We start from the raw sequence: 12,406 nt of genomic DNA, 5'->3' as shown, positions 1-12,406 counted from the left end.
TTTTCTTTCCTAAAATATTATGGCAAAAAGTCAGTAGACTTTCTTTTCTTGTTTCTACTTTTTACACAGGGAATCTCCCCAAGATGACTTGTTCTCCACTTTGTCATCTACTCTGTCCAGATCTAGCACTGTTTTCATGTAAATCAAGGCCTTATTCCCCCTTACAGCATTTTTTTTCATTTTTGTGTTAGTAGACCTCAAAGACAGAAAATAACAATGCTTTTGAAATATTGTCTTATTATTCTTATTTCATCGTAACTTTGGACTTATTGTAGAAAATTAAGAGAATATAGGTAAGTGTTTAATTTAAAATAAATCCCACTAGTCATGGGGTGGCTCAGTTGTTTGGGCATCCGACTCTTGATTTCACCTCAAGTCATGATTTCATGGTTCGTGAGTTCAAGCCCCATGTTGGGCCATGTGCTGACAGCATGGAGCCTGCTTGGGATTCTCTCTCTCCCTCTCTTTATGTCCCTCTGCCACTTGTGCGCTCTCTCTCTCTCTCTCTCTCTCTCTCTCTCTCTCAAAGTAAATAAATATTTAAAAAATAAAATAAATCCCATTAGTCAGAAGTAACCACTATTTAAATTTTTGTGATTATCTCTCCATTTTTTTTCTATGCATATATATATACATATATATGCACACAAAATATTTTAAATAAATGTAAAATCATACTATGCATGCTACTTAAATCATGTACATTTGCTTTGGTGTTAAATAATTATCTAGAACATAATTCATACATACTGTATACCATTGAGCAACTGTATCATAGTTTAACCATTCCCCTCTCTGTAGACATTTAAATTATTTCTAGTATTTTTAAACAATGCTTTTTTAGATTAGCCTTTGAAAAATTTTAGATGACTAATTCTCCCTTTTCTGATTCATTTTCTAAAAGTGTTTTTCTGACAGATTCAAATATTAGAAGAGGAAGACCTTTAGAGTTAGACCTAAAATTGAATCTTGCTTCACCACACATTAGGTACCCTCACAGAGTAGTCTTCTCTTGATTCCTTTTTTTGTTTTGTTTTGTTTTCAAGTACTTTGCTCAAGTATAATGCTAGTCTTGAGGAACTCTGTAAAGGCATTTTAATGTTATTATTCCCTGGATAAGGCAAAGACAACTAATTTTTCATAATCAACTTTTGGCCACTAACATTCATTTTCTACTTGTCAGTTTTAATGTGGGTTTTTTTCACTCTCTTTTTCTCCTAGAGATAAGATTTCAGTTTCCACAGCTGACTGGAGTGCTTACCCTTGCTTTCTTTATTCATAATTGTATTATCACACTCTTGAAGAACAACAAGAATCAAGAAAATAATGTGAGTAATTGTCAGAGGAATTACATTTTGTTATTGGATCTTAATTCTTAAATTTAAACCATAGAGCAGTGGTCTGAGCAAACTTTTTCTGTAAATGTTTTGATGGTAAATATGTTAGGCCTTGTGGGCCATACAGTCTTTGTTACAACTACCTAACCCTGCTGCTATGTGATGAAAGTAACCACAAACAATATTTAAGCAAATGGATGGTGGCTGTGTTTCAAGAAAACTTTATTTACAAAAACAAACAGTGGGCCAGATTTCATCATGGACCATAGTTTGTCAACTCCTGCTGTAGAGTAATTACTAAAAAAATAAAGAGGCATAGCTAATAGCCAACAGTGGTGATAAAGTCTTTTTTATCTAAAAGATCATGGAAAAAATGAAACAAAGAATAGGTGGGACAAATGGAAAACAAATAGCAAGATAATAGATTTAAACCCAGCCATGTTGGCAATAACTTTAAATATAAATGGTGTAAATGCTGCAGTGAACGGATAACAGACTGGGGATGCCTAGGTGGCTCAGTCACTTAAGCAGCTAACCTTTGATTTTAGGTCAGGTCATGATCTCATGGTTCATGAGTTCGAGCTCCACATTTGGCTCTGTGCCGACAGTGCAGACCCTGCTTGGGACTCTGTCTCTGCCTTTCTCTCTCGGTCTCTCAAAATAAGTAAAAACTTAAATATACATACATACATACATGTGTGTGTGTGTGTGTGTGTGTGTGTGTGTGTGTGTGTGTGTGTGTGTGTGTGTGTGTATTACACCAAACTGATTAAAATACAAGACCTAACTACAGTTGACCTTGAACAGGGGTTAAATAAAGAGTGCTGACAGCTACACCCTCCACCGCCATAGTCGTAAACTTGTATATAACTTTTCCCCAGAGCTTAATTGCTAATAGCCTACTGTTGACCAGAAACTTCATTGATAACATAGTTGATAAACACCTATTTTATATGTATTATGTATTTTATACTGTATTCTTATAATAAAGTAAGCTAGAGAAAGGAAAATGTTACTAAGAAAATCATAAGGAAGAGAAAATACATTTATATTACTGAACTGAAACCGTTGGAAAAAATCTACATATAAGTGGACGTATGTAGTTCAAACCCCTGTTCCATGGTCAACTGTATGTGTTGTCTGGAAGAAACTTAGTTTAAATATAAAGATATGCCATGCAGACACTAGACATAAAAAAGGCTTGGTAACTGTTTTAATATCAGACAAAGTCAACTTCAGAACAAGGAGTATTGCTGGAGATAAAGAGCAACATTACATAATGATCTTTAGGGATCAGTTCATCAAGAAAACATAGTAATCATAAATATGTATGCACCCAGTGACAGAGCCTCCAAATAAATGGAGCAACTGTCAAAACAGAAAGGAGAAGTAGACAAATCCGCAATTATAATTGGAGATTTCATTACCCCTCCCTTAATAATTGATAGAATAGAAAATAAATAAGAATATAAAAAGCCAAAACAGTATTAACCTACTTGATGTAATTAGCGTTTATAAAGGTCTTCTCTCAAGCAACAACTCAATGCACATTCGTTTCAAATGTTCATAGAACATACAACATAGACTATATGCTAGGAAATTGAATAAATCTCAATAAATTTAAAAGGATTGAAATCATACCAAGTAAGTTCTTTGACCACACTGAAGTGAATTTAAAAATCACTAACAGAAAGAAATTTCGAAAATTGACTAAATACATGGAAATTAAATAACAGCTTCCTAAGTAAGCAATGAGTCAAAGAAGAAATCACAAGGAAAATTGGAAAATACTTTGAGATTACTGAAAATGAAGGTACAACATAGCAAAACTAATGGGATGCAGCCAAAGCAGTGCTTAAAAGGAAATTTATAGCTATAAATATCTACATTAAACAAGAAGAAAGATCTCAAATCAATAACCTAACCTCTACCTTACGATAGTGAAGAAGAACGAACTGAACCCAAAGTAAGCAGAAGTTAAGGAGTTACTTGTGGCCTTGTCTGCAGATTTTGAACTCAGTTTGATGGCTTCTAACCATGTAAATGAAAACCATGGTGAAGCTCTATTAGAGGCCTATATAATTGTTACTGAAATAAAAAGGAAGAAGAGTTCACTGTGCCTGGGAATTCTGAGAAGGCTTCAAGTAATGTTTGGCAGGGTCATTTTGAAGCAAAAATCCTAAGTAGAAGGAAGTTAGTTCTCAAATTAGAGCAAGAATATAAGTCAGGGTCTCCCATTTTCATGTTTACTATTAACTGGTAACACATCTGGCATATTGCCTGTAAATGGGATTGAGTAAATCTAGATTTTCCAAACTTTCTAATTTGGTGACCTTCAATTTTTTTTGATATGTAAAAATAGTATTATGTGATACCTGCCTCTCAGGGTTTTAATCACAATTAAACATTATAAAATAGGAAAAGTATTTAACATGATGTGGTGTACAGTAGGAGCTAGAAATTTTTTGTTTCTGTGCCCCTCCTTCTTTTTCTCCTGACATTACATACCGTGGATCTCTCAGCTAACAGGGGAAAGTATTTTCCCATTCAGAGTCTTTCCAGTACTTTAAAACTTGTTTTGTAATGAGAACATATTAATTCTTCCTATAATGTTAATAGGGTGGATCCCCAGAAAAATATATAATTGAACCATGTCAATTCGTTCTTTATCTATTCTCTCATCACTGAACTAGATTTTAATTTTAAAACTAGCTTTTCACCAAGGGTTCATAGTAATACAAGAAAGTCATGTGTAGAATGTTGCTTCATTGTTTAATAAGAACCATAATTGGGATATTCTTTATTAAATGGCTTACCTTCTTTCATGCACGGGCTGTAGAGAATTATTTCTTTGTGTTCAAGACTAGGAAAAGTTTCTCCTAATGAACTCATTATTTGACAAGGATCATATAACTACTCTTGTTTCTGTTTTTGCCATGACTTCTGGAAAACTTAAGAATTATCATTTGGTATACCTTTTCTTAGACACAACTTACTTTTAGAGTTTTTATCTTTCCTCTCACATTAGATTTAGTTTTTATCTTGAAAATGTTTAGTCTCATTATACTTATACTTTTGTCATAAACAGTTTTAAATCTTCCAAGGGAATAGGAAAAATAATCTTATTTATCCTAAGTAAGTATTTGGAACTTTAGGATATAAGGGGAAATTGAATATATATTTTTAAAGTTCTCTACTTTTAAATCCCTTCCTTCTTCTTCACAAGTTCCCAGACTAATTGCCACTTGAACAAAGCTACCTACTCCAAGTTTTAGGAAGTTTATAAATATATGTGTAAAATATCTGCTTCAACTCTGCAGGAAATCTGTATATCTCATTAACAGTATGTTCCTTGGTGCTCACTAAGTCACGTATCTATACTAATCAACTCTTCTCACACCAACTTAGACTAAGTGCCCTAGAAACCCACTTGGTGAGGTGTAGAATTCTCATGTATTGGATCATTCTATCCATAAGGCTGTGCTTCTCAAACTTTACCACTAAAGTCTCCTAATGACAGAGAATACCTTGTATACCTGGGAATCTGTAGGTGAAGAACACAACTTCGACAAATTCTCATGTTTAATTTTAAGCATGCATGTACATTTTTATTGTACTCTAAATTATTTTGTCTTACTAGAAAAGTCTTAAAATCATGAGTTAAGTTATAAACAGACCTCACTTTACACACTTCCTATATGCATGACTTATAGTTACTTTGGTTTAGTTAAATTACCTCAGTCCCCCTAACAACATGGTTCAAATTCCAATTACCACAGGATTTGAACTATGAATACTTACATAAACTAGTAGCTACCTGCCTTTCAGTTCACAAATCACTACTGAAATAACAGGCATATGTCATGATTCATTACCATTCACATCACTTCTTTCAGAGTCTGTCAGAGATTGGTCACCACACATCTCTAATTCACTTTACACACAGACTGCCAAGCGGATGGTTGAGTTGCTCCCTTGTAACCTGGTCGTAAATCCAGATAATATTTTACAAAAATGGAAAATTGAGAGAGGGAATTGGCCAAAAAAGGTGAAAGTGCAATAATGAACACAAAGTGATAATACTGGAAATACAATTTGAATGAAACATAGATGGAGTCATAAAGGAAACATCTGCTTGTGGAAAGGTAGACACTGCTGCCATTTGAGACCCTCCAGATGGGCAGTCAGAGGAACTTGGGGAAGATGAACCTCTCAACGTGAATGAAGGAAATCGTTGTGATGAGAAGAACGAAGTTGTTCCCGAGGAAGTGACACCAGCAGAAAACTTCACACTGAAAGAATTCTGAGATACTTCACAACTTTGAAAACACAAAGGATGAAATGGTGGAAAGCATTGCAACCTTAGAAGGAAGGAATATGACAATTCACTAAGGTGTGGAAAAGATGGTTGTTGTAGATTGTAATTATACTATGAGAAGGAGGAAACAGTTCAAACTGTCCTTGGTAAGTTTTTACAAATAAATAAAACACTTTAATTCTCATTGTTTCTGATGTTTTAAAATAGTATATTAAATAAATAGTACTTTTACTATCTTTTTCATTTCCTTTTACATTTGTAACCAACGGAGTTTTTAATGTTTTGACAAAAGTTGTTAAAGATCATGGAACAATCATAATTTTTCTCATAGATTATTGTGATCGCAGTGCACTTTTTTTTTTAACATCTGATAATTTATTTCTTTATTTTTTATGTTTTATTTTTATTTTTGAGAGAGAGAGTGAGAGGGCAAGTGAGCAAGAGGCAGAGAGAAGGAGAGAGAGAGAGAGAGAAAATCCCACAATGGGGGGGGGGGGGGGGTATGGAGAGGGAGAGAGAGAAGCGGGGCTCACCCATAGCAGGGCTTGACCTCACCTAATGTGGGACTTGAGATCATGACCTGAGCCACTGTCAGATGCTTAATGACTAAGCCACTCAGGCGCGCCAACAACTGATAATTTATTGAAATCATTGGTGTCAGTATCTACAATAGTGACTTTGACCACTTGATATTTAATAGTATCTGAAGGGCTAAATAATCTCTGAAGGACTGTGCAAGTCAGTGAGTGGCTTATGGATCCTCGTCTGGAAACGACTTTGGAAAATCTTAGGAATCTTAGTACCTTCAGCCCAAGGAATTTTTCTTGTAGTGACTCTCAGAGTCCTGGTAGGCCTCTAAACTGGTTCTTTGATATTCTTTTCCTTTGTGCCTCAGATCGAATCAGCATGAAGCTTCTCCAGGGAATATACATTGTGGCTGATTAGGGTAATTCATATTCGATTAATTCCCACCTCAGGTTTTTTGGGAGTCTTTCCAGTGTCTGTAAGCCATGGCTGCAGTGCACAACTTTCGGACTACTTGTTCCTGAGTGAGAGCGAACAGCGGTAAGACAGGAGCAGGTGGACCCCAGCTGTGCTGCAGCTGCCACCACATCTTCCTCAAAAAGGTGTCCAGGCAGATTTAGTCTCATCCTACTGTGAAAAGACAGGACAGCCTATACTTAGCTTTGCATTTCCTAAAACTCTTATGTAGAATTGCTTTTCTGGAAATGCACACCAGTGTATCTAGAGGTGAGCATTGCCCAGTGGGAGAAACTCAGGACTGCTCAGAGAGATAGACTCAGTTCATGGTTTCCCAAGGATTATAGAAGAGTTTCTGCCTTTCCTAGTGGAACACTCAGTGGGCCTCAAAAATCTGTTTTTTTATGTAAATACCATAAAATGAGTTCTTGTTTCTGCCGAGTTTTGGGACTAGCACTTTGTAGAACTAGTATGTGAGGTTCAGCTGATAATATTTGACTCAAGTTTTATCCTTTGTAGGAAATATTTTAAAAAGTAAAAGTTTAAATGGTCGATGGTTTCTTACTGTCTTAATTGAAACTATGGTATGAAATGTGGTCTAGCTTTCAAAAAATCAGACTTCATGTTAACTTCTTAAAATGTTAGTAACTACTAACGATAAACATTTGTGAAGCACTTGGTGCCAACAAAATTCTAAACACTTTAAATACATGTAAATATTATATACTCTCCTTTTGATTATACTGAAATTAGCTTATATACTTGCATAAGCTAAGCTAAATGGGTACTATGTTCTGAGAAAAAAATTGGTCATTTGGTTTATTTAATGACTATACTTTTCAGTGGGTTTCAGTAAGGAATTTAACTCATAGAAGTCCTGTTAATATTATGATTTATTTTCTTGAGATTTAAGCCAGAAAATGTGAAGCTTCTCAGGGACTCTGACTTGTTAATATTAATATTATGTTAGTCATTCAGAGCTCAGTAAACAAAGGGTTGAAAGTAGAGAAGAAGGGGACTCTTGGGTGGCTTGGTTGGTTGAGCATCTGACTTTGGCTCAGGTGATGATCTAACCGTTCCCAAGTTTGAGACCTGTGTAGGGCTCTATGCTGACAGCTCAGAGCCTGGAGCCTATTTCAGATTCTGTATCTCCCTCTCTGTCTCTGTCCCCTCCCCCGCTCATGCTCTGTCTCTCTCTCTCTCTCTCAAATAATAAACATTAAAAAAAATTTTTAATAAAAGAAATAGAAGAAGACAAAAGAATAAAAGGGCCTCATTTTGTTCTGTATAAACTACAGTCGGACTTGGATGCAAAGACATTTGTGAAGGAGAGCAATGAGGCTCCTAAACATGTGTAATGATCAGATTTTTCAAGTTTGTTAAGTTTGATTTAATTTCATGGTTTTTTTTCACTAAACATAATTTTTTTTTATGTGTAGCTAAATGGGATATAATTTCTATTCTTTAGTAGGGCATTCCTTACCAAAAGAAAACCAAAAAAGTTGTAGAGTTGAAGATCATCCAACTCATTCTTTTTCTTTCTTTTTTTTTTTTTTTTTAAGTGTATTTATTTTGAGGGAGCAAGAACGGGAGATGGGCAGAGAGGGGGAGAGAGAGAGAGAATCCCAAGCAGGCTCCACACTGTCCACGCAGAGCCCAACTCAGGGCTCAACCCCGTGAACCTTGAGATCCATGACCTGAGCAGAAATCAAGAGTCAGACGCTTAACAGACTGAGCCACATAGGCACCCCTCAACTCACTCTTTTTCATCAGAATATGTAGTCTCTGTAACCATCCGGAAAATGATCCTGGATTTGTGGACTAACCTCTTGGTATTTCCTTATGATGTTTGAATTAGAACGTACACAGTGCTTTTTGTTTGTTTGTTTTGCCTGTCTTTATTTAGTTTCACACCCTGCTAGTTCTTTAAAAATAATTTGGGATGGCTTCTATCTTAATTTATTTACTTTTTGCTTCTTCATATTAATCTGTGCAGTTTACTTAACACTACGTCATCAGAAGTTTTGATGTAAATGTCTGGGGTAGGTCTGTGTGGTCAGTTTCTGTCATTTTTGTTAGTAAATGCTCCACTGGATAGTATTTTCACTATGAACAGTATGTGGAACAAATTATAAACCATAATTTGAGAAGCAGAATGTGCTTCCAGCACCACTTGTGCCTCCTTGTAAAGCTGGTCCTCATTTTGAGGTGGCGTTCTTCCCATCATTAATTAGTTCCCTACCATCACCCTGCCAGCCATTGCTCATTCATGAGGCAGAGTAGGTTACCTAATTAATGTGTAGGATTCATACTGTCATTTGTACCTCTTTTTAAACCTATTTTTTACTTTGAGACTTGCCTAACAGATAGCTTTTTTCTACCCTTTCCCAATAAATGGGCTTTTAAGAGGCTGTATCTCCAGGCCAAGTACAGTGATGGCTTGTGTTCAAGCCAAAGAATAACAAAACCCACATGTGTGCATGGTATTCATAGGTGGCATGTTTCCCAGGATCGTGCTAAACCTCAGCTGCTTTCATATTAAAACATCTTTTCTGTTCTTTAGAGTAGTTTCAGATGAAAACAGATATGCAACTCTTGACCTAGTTCTATTGAATGTACATTTCAACTACTATAAAATGGACTTTTCTGATTTTAATATTCCTCTTGCATCTCTGTGTGTATTCATTTGTATCCTTTGTTACTCATAACTTGTTACCTCTTAATCTTTGTTCTCTGTATTATTTACTAACTACAACACAAATGCATTCAACACTGATCATTTCTCCATTGCAGTAGTAAGGGCATGCAATTTGGAGCCATAACATCTTTGATTTGAATGCTGACTTCACCAGCTACTTTCTTTGTAACCATGAACAAGTTTTGTAACCTTGCTGCACTAGTTTACTCATCTATAAAATGAAGAAATGTATCATACTTACATTTAATGAGATAATACATATAAAGGGCTTAGTGCATAGTGTAACACCTAGCCAATGTAATAACTGCCTAATAACTATAACCAGCTTAGTTATTATTTTTTCTGTACAGTTACCAGGTTCTACCTGTGTGCCTCGTATTGTCCTGGGCATTGAGGATATAAAGATGAAAAAGACACAGTCCTTGTCCTCAGGGATCTCATAATCTAGTAATATGGAACAACTTATACATAGAAAAATTAACATAACAACATAATACAAGAACCATTAACCTTGGCTACTTTTTGGGTGTTGAGGGACATTTTCTTTCCACTTAAGATCTTTCATATTGTGAACATATATTACTTTTATAATAAAAACTAATGACAACTGCAGTATACTCTAAAAGGTGCTGCATTTCAGGTATATATTCAGTGCTATAAGAACAGGAAAGCAGGGGGCACCTGGGTGGCTCTGTCAGTTAAGAGTCTGACTTCAGCTTAGGTCATGATTTCACAGTTGGTGGGTCCAAACCTTGCACTGGACCATGTGCTGATAGCTCAGAACCTGGAGCCTACTTTGGATTCTGTGTCCCCCTCTCTCTCTGCTCCTTCCCCACTCATGCTATCTCTGTCTCTCTCAAAAATAAACATTAAAAATGAAAATTAAAATAATAATAATAAAAAGAACAGGAAAGCAGAAGGAAAAACTATCTGTTCAGGAAGCTCTTGCATCTTAGACTTTTCATCTTCATCAGACTGTCCCCAGAGTCTACTAAGGTACACATCTTTTTAGAAAGCCTGGCCAAAATAATGTGGCAATTAGGTGCTATTATATAGGCTGAAGACTGTATAGCTGTCTCTGACACAGCCATCTTGGCCTCCCGAGATTTTGCATTTCATAAGACTACCTCTGTTTTTGACTGGTGTTGAGTAGGTTGAAAGTAGAAGGACTTTTTTTTCTTTTAAGTTTACTTATTTATTTAGAGAGAGAGCACGCAAACATGCAGGAGGAGCAGAGAGGGAGAGAGAAGATCCCAAGCAGGCTCCACGCTGTCAGCACAGAGCCCGATGTGGTGCTCAAACTCATGAACCACGAGATCATGACCTAAACTGAAACCAGGAGTCAGTCACTTAACTGACTGAGCCTTCCGGGTGCCCCAGTGGTAGAAGGACTTTTAAACATCGTAACAGGAGACTACTACCCTTTGCTATGAAAGTTAGAGTTGCCAGATTCATTTCTGTTCATCTTATACAAGACCATGAGACAACCTTAGGAGTGACTGAAGGCTAGCCTGAAATGGGCCCTAGGCTTCGTGAACTTTAAAGAGGAAAGACTTTGAAAGCCCCCTGGAGTTTTGGTAAGCCACTCCTTCCGCAACCCTAAACAGTTAGAAGCTTTTTGAGAATGCTAGAATCATCCTGCATAGTCTAAGCTCCTGTAGCTTCTTAGGCCTGTCCACCATGTAGTTCAGGGTAGAGAATCCTGGTTTGTTTTCAAGTTGATTGTCTACTTAGACCTAACATTAGGATTTCTCATCGTTTGTTACTTGCTTTTAAGTGAATTTATCAACATTCAAGTTTATAAGTTTCTACTATTGCTCAACCCATTTAAGGAAAGAGTCGTCCAAAAGATCAGTAATGTTCCTTAATGCCAAATGTTCACTTTTCTTATAGTGTTATCAAACTAAAGTAAAATTGTATATAATTTTTTTCTTATCTGTTTTCTTAGCTTTCAAAGCAATTTGTGTTTAAAATGAAAAATGAATAGGCTTCTTGCCATAATTTAGTTGTGCTGAATTGTTTGGCTGTAACTTTAGTGGTGATGGAGACCAGATTCGTGAGCTGTGGGATCTGTTCTGTTTGGATCTGACAGCTGGCTGCGTTAAATATCTTGGAGCTTTTTACTTCACATGGGGGTAGGAGGTCAGGAGGGTAGGAGCAGTGGTGGAAGAAAGCAACCCACTTGATTTAATATGCTGCATTTGTTTACTGCTTCCAATAATAACATTGTGCAGCTGTTTGAACAGCTGCCTTTTGATTTCCTTTTGTTTACTGTTTAGGTTTATTAAGCTTGTCTTTGATACCTGCTTACTGTCTGCCCTTTAACTAGCATTTCTTCTTTATTAAATATATTTTTTAATGTGTACCAGTTTCTTTCAGCCTAGGCATGCTTTGATGGTTTAACACATTTTACTAAAAGAAGGACTTTTAATTCTGTCAGTCATACTGAAGATGGCTTATTTTGCTTTCTTATTGTCCCTTAGCTTTATTATTTTTAGTGAAATGTTTTTATAATTTGGTAAATAAATTACCTTAGAAATTAGTCGTAATTTTCTGTTGAGTCACCACTTACGTTAATTTACTAAATCTGCCAATTTGTAGCTTAATCTGCATACTCCAAAATAGTAAAAAAAAAAAAAGTCAGGTTAATTGTAAAGTATGTGAATTTTGTTTTATTTAGTTTCTGTGAACAGATTGGATACCTGGAAGGCACATACACACAAACACACATAGCAAAAAGATAAATCTTGTATTTATTTGTCAGTTTTCTTATTTAGTCTCTTCAGGCAGACTTAACTGCAAATTTATTCAGTATCATGGGAATTTTGTTCTCTTTTTACAGGTGAGAGACTTGTCCATTGCTTATATGCTGGTGACATTAACCTACCTCTATATTGGAGTCCTGGTTTTTGCTTCATTTCCTTCACCACCATTAACCAAAGATTGCATAGAGCAGGTAAGGCACTAGGTACCCTCTCTTTGTGATTGTTTATACATTCATATCTGCAAAGCAGGCAGGGTGAGACAGTAGCAAGATACAATACCAGACAGACCTGGGTTTGAATACCATCT

At 35.9% G+C, this 12,406-nt stretch overlaps 1 protein-coding gene across 10 annotated transcripts in view; it reads left to right on the top strand.

Annotated features, from left to right (window-relative positions):
- SLC38A9 (solute carrier family 38 member 9) overlaps window positions 1–12,406 on the top strand; it is an 84,115-nt gene that overhangs the window by 63,351 nt on the left and 8,358 nt on the right. For all 10 annotated transcript variants that reach the window (XM_023256675.2, XM_003980967.5, XM_006927734.4 and 7 more), the window contains 2 exons: window positions 1,222–1,328; window positions 12,177–12,290. In XM_023256675.2, the coding sequence (XP_023112443.1) occupies window positions 1,222–1,328; window positions 12,177–12,290 (221 nt within the window). The remainder of the gene's footprint in view (window positions 1–1,221; window positions 1,329–12,176; window positions 12,291–12,406) is intronic.

The sequence above is a fragment of the Felis catus genome, chromosome A1 (assembly GCF_018350175.1).
Source record: "Felis catus isolate Fca126 chromosome A1, F.catus_Fca126_mat1.0, whole genome shotgun sequence".
Lineage (NCBI taxonomy): Eukaryota > Metazoa > Chordata > Mammalia > Carnivora > Felidae > Felis > Felis catus.
This window is presented reverse-complemented; position numbering and strand designations above follow the sequence as displayed.